The 2644-nt window shown below is 58.1% G+C and overlaps 1 protein-coding gene across 1 annotated transcript; it reads left to right on the forward strand.

Annotated features, from left to right (window-relative positions):
* Nucleotides 1–193: 193 nt before the first annotated feature.
* Nucleotides 194–1611, forward strand: LOC109760401 (uncharacterized). Its single transcript, XM_020319233.4, has one exon. It carries the CDS (start codon nt 214–216, stop codon nt 1450–1452), a length of 1239 nt encoding a protein of 412 aa, XP_020174822.2. The 5' UTR covers nt 194–213; the 3' UTR covers nt 1453–1611.
* The last annotated feature ends 1033 nt before the right edge of the window (nt 1612–2644 follow it).

Below are 2644 nucleotides of genomic sequence, written 5' to 3' on the forward strand. Positions count from 1 at the left end.
CTTGACACAGCAAAAAAGTGAAGCCAGATGCTTGTGGCTGGCTCCCATGCCCCAACTATTCTAACCCAGGTGCCTCACCACTCCCCTGCTTGTGCACCCTAGTATTGGAACGGGTGATGTACTACCAACTCCATCCATGTCCTCTCTAACCACTCGCCATCTCCTACTCCATCACCACCCTAACTATATGTACGCACCTCATCATGCCACACCATGCACAACCACAGAGCAGCAGCAAGCACACAAAAGATACGAGAAGCCGCTAGCCAGCCAGCCATGAAGTTCCTGCCTTCCATAGCCGTCCTCCTACTCCTCTCCTGCTCCCTCGCGGCGGCCACGGTGCCGACCGGCACGATCGAGCGCGTGTCCAAGCAGCAGATCCTGGCTAGCATCCCGCCGGGCGGGCATGCCGGCCCGCCCGTTCTGTTCCTCACGTCTCCGTCCGGCAAGTACGCGGCCTACTTCGTGCGCACCCACACCGCGCCGGGCGCCGGCGGGCTCGGCGCTGACTTTTGCTACGTCGAGGTGATGGCCGGTAGCGGCAAAGCGGCCGAGGGCGGTGAAGGAGGCGGCGCTGCCGGGGGCGCGAGCGCGTGGGAGTCGGAGTGCCGGCCGGTGAGCACGGTGAACACGTGCACCCTGCTCTTCTCGTGGCACGGGCTGGAGGTGTTCGACGGCAGCGAGGAGGTGTGGCACGGCGAGACCAACACCGACGGGACCAACTTCCTGCAGACGCTCGAGCTCGTGGACGACGGCGACATGCGCGTCCGCGACAAGAACGGCGAGCTCGCGTGGCGGGCCAGCGACGAGCCGCGCCACGCGCAGCACTGCGGCGCGCCGGGGTCACCGGGCCTTGCGGCCGCGCTGCCGACCTTCGCCGAGCCCATCGGCGCGCACAGCAGCAATCTGCCGTTTGGCCAGGTGCAGGGCGGCAACGGCCACGCGGCCGAGCTGCCGCAGGCGGCGGAGCTCGGGGACGGAGTTGTTCCAGGGGCCGGAGCAGGTGGCTTGGGCGACGGCTATGGCATTGCACCGGCGGCAGGAGGAGTCGGAGGTGTTGCCCCAGGGGCAGGTGGCTTGGGCGACGGCTACGGCATTGCACCGGGGGCAGGAGGCGCCGGAGGAGTTGGCCCGGGGGCAGGTGGCTTGGGCGACGGCTACGGCATTGCGCCGACGGTAGGAGGTGTTGCCGCGGGGGCCAGGCCCTTCGGCGACGGCTACGGGATCGCACCGGGCGCCGGGACAGGAGCCTTCGGTGGCGTCGGGGACGTTGCAGGACATGGTGAAGCGGCGACGGCGGCCGGTGGTGTCGCGGGAGTGGCAGGGTTCGGCAGCCAGCCGCTGGTGGACAACAGCCCCTACGACAGTGGAGCCTACAAGAGCAGCCGTGGGGCCCATCTCGTGGCCATTGGAGCTGCGGTGCTTGTCAGCGCCATGGCCGTGGGGTTCTGAACTTCTGATCGGGAAGACGGATTAGTGTGGCAGTTTGGATATGCGCGTGTGCGTTTTTCTTTTCATGTGTTGATATTAGCCATATGCTGTGCTTGTGATTGTGGGTGGTGCAAAATTTGAAGCTGTATTTGTGTGATTTGAGTAAAACTCAAAATTTAATGGGAATGGTCCTGTTCTAATTTCTAAACTGGGTGCTTATCTCTAGAACTGCGATTCAAATACTCAAATAGGTAGATTGTACTTTGCTCATCCGTCGGTGGGTTCAGTTGCCATTTTACGGATGTATATGATGTCCAGATTGAATTTTCAAAAACAATAGTAATAAATTAAATTCATTTACCATAATCAGAGGCCAATGTATATATGATCTCCTCTTGGTCCTACATTTGGCAATGAAACACCTTCAGCTCCGTGAAATTTTACAAGCAAATCATGGGATTCTAGCAAGCTCCTGAACATTTTAATTGGCTATCGGTCGTTGCTTTATAATATAAAGCGGGGAAACCTTTTATCGTTTTAATTGGCTATCGAATCAACTAAAGCATAAAATAGAAAAGAACCAACTAAAGCATAAAAAACACGTCTACTTTGGTAGACCCCCTAAACACATTAATGGTTGAGATTACCCCGTACCTTTTCATAATAGAGAACACGATGGTCATTATAAAAGTATATCACCTCTGTTTTTTTAGAAACTAGGTACCGAGCGGGGATACGGTGCTTAACTGGGTTGGCCCATCAGGCGCGAGGCCACTTACTATCTGAGCGTGCGTCAGGTAAAAATCCTGGGAAAATAAGAAAAATAGGAGGGATCGAAATCATAACCTCGTCCTCTAAACAAGCGGAACCAGCCACTCGACTACGCTAAGAGCATCTCCAACAGTCGCGCCTATATAAGCGCCGCGCTGAAAAATTAGTGTTTTTGCGCGCGCGCTACCGCTCCGAGCGCTCCAGCGGAGGCGCAAAAACCGCGCGCGGCGCATATCTAATTCAACGCACGGGCCGAAACGTCATCGCGCGCCACTTATTTGCTGCGCCCGCTCCCGCGCGCTGGACTCTCGAGCGCTCGCTTGCAACTCCACCTACCCCATCCAGCAACGGCGGCGCCGCCGCCCGCGTCACCCTATTATTCCGGCGACCGTTCCGACGCTTCCCTGGCCTATCCCGCGCCGCGGCGGCTTCCTCCGTCTCC

The sequence above is a fragment of the Aegilops tauschii genome, chromosome 5 (genome assembly GCF_002575655.3).
Source record: "Aegilops tauschii subsp. strangulata cultivar AL8/78 chromosome 5, Aet v6.0, whole genome shotgun sequence".
In the NCBI taxonomy this organism is placed as follows: Eukaryota; Viridiplantae; Streptophyta; class Magnoliopsida; order Poales; family Poaceae; genus Aegilops; species Aegilops tauschii.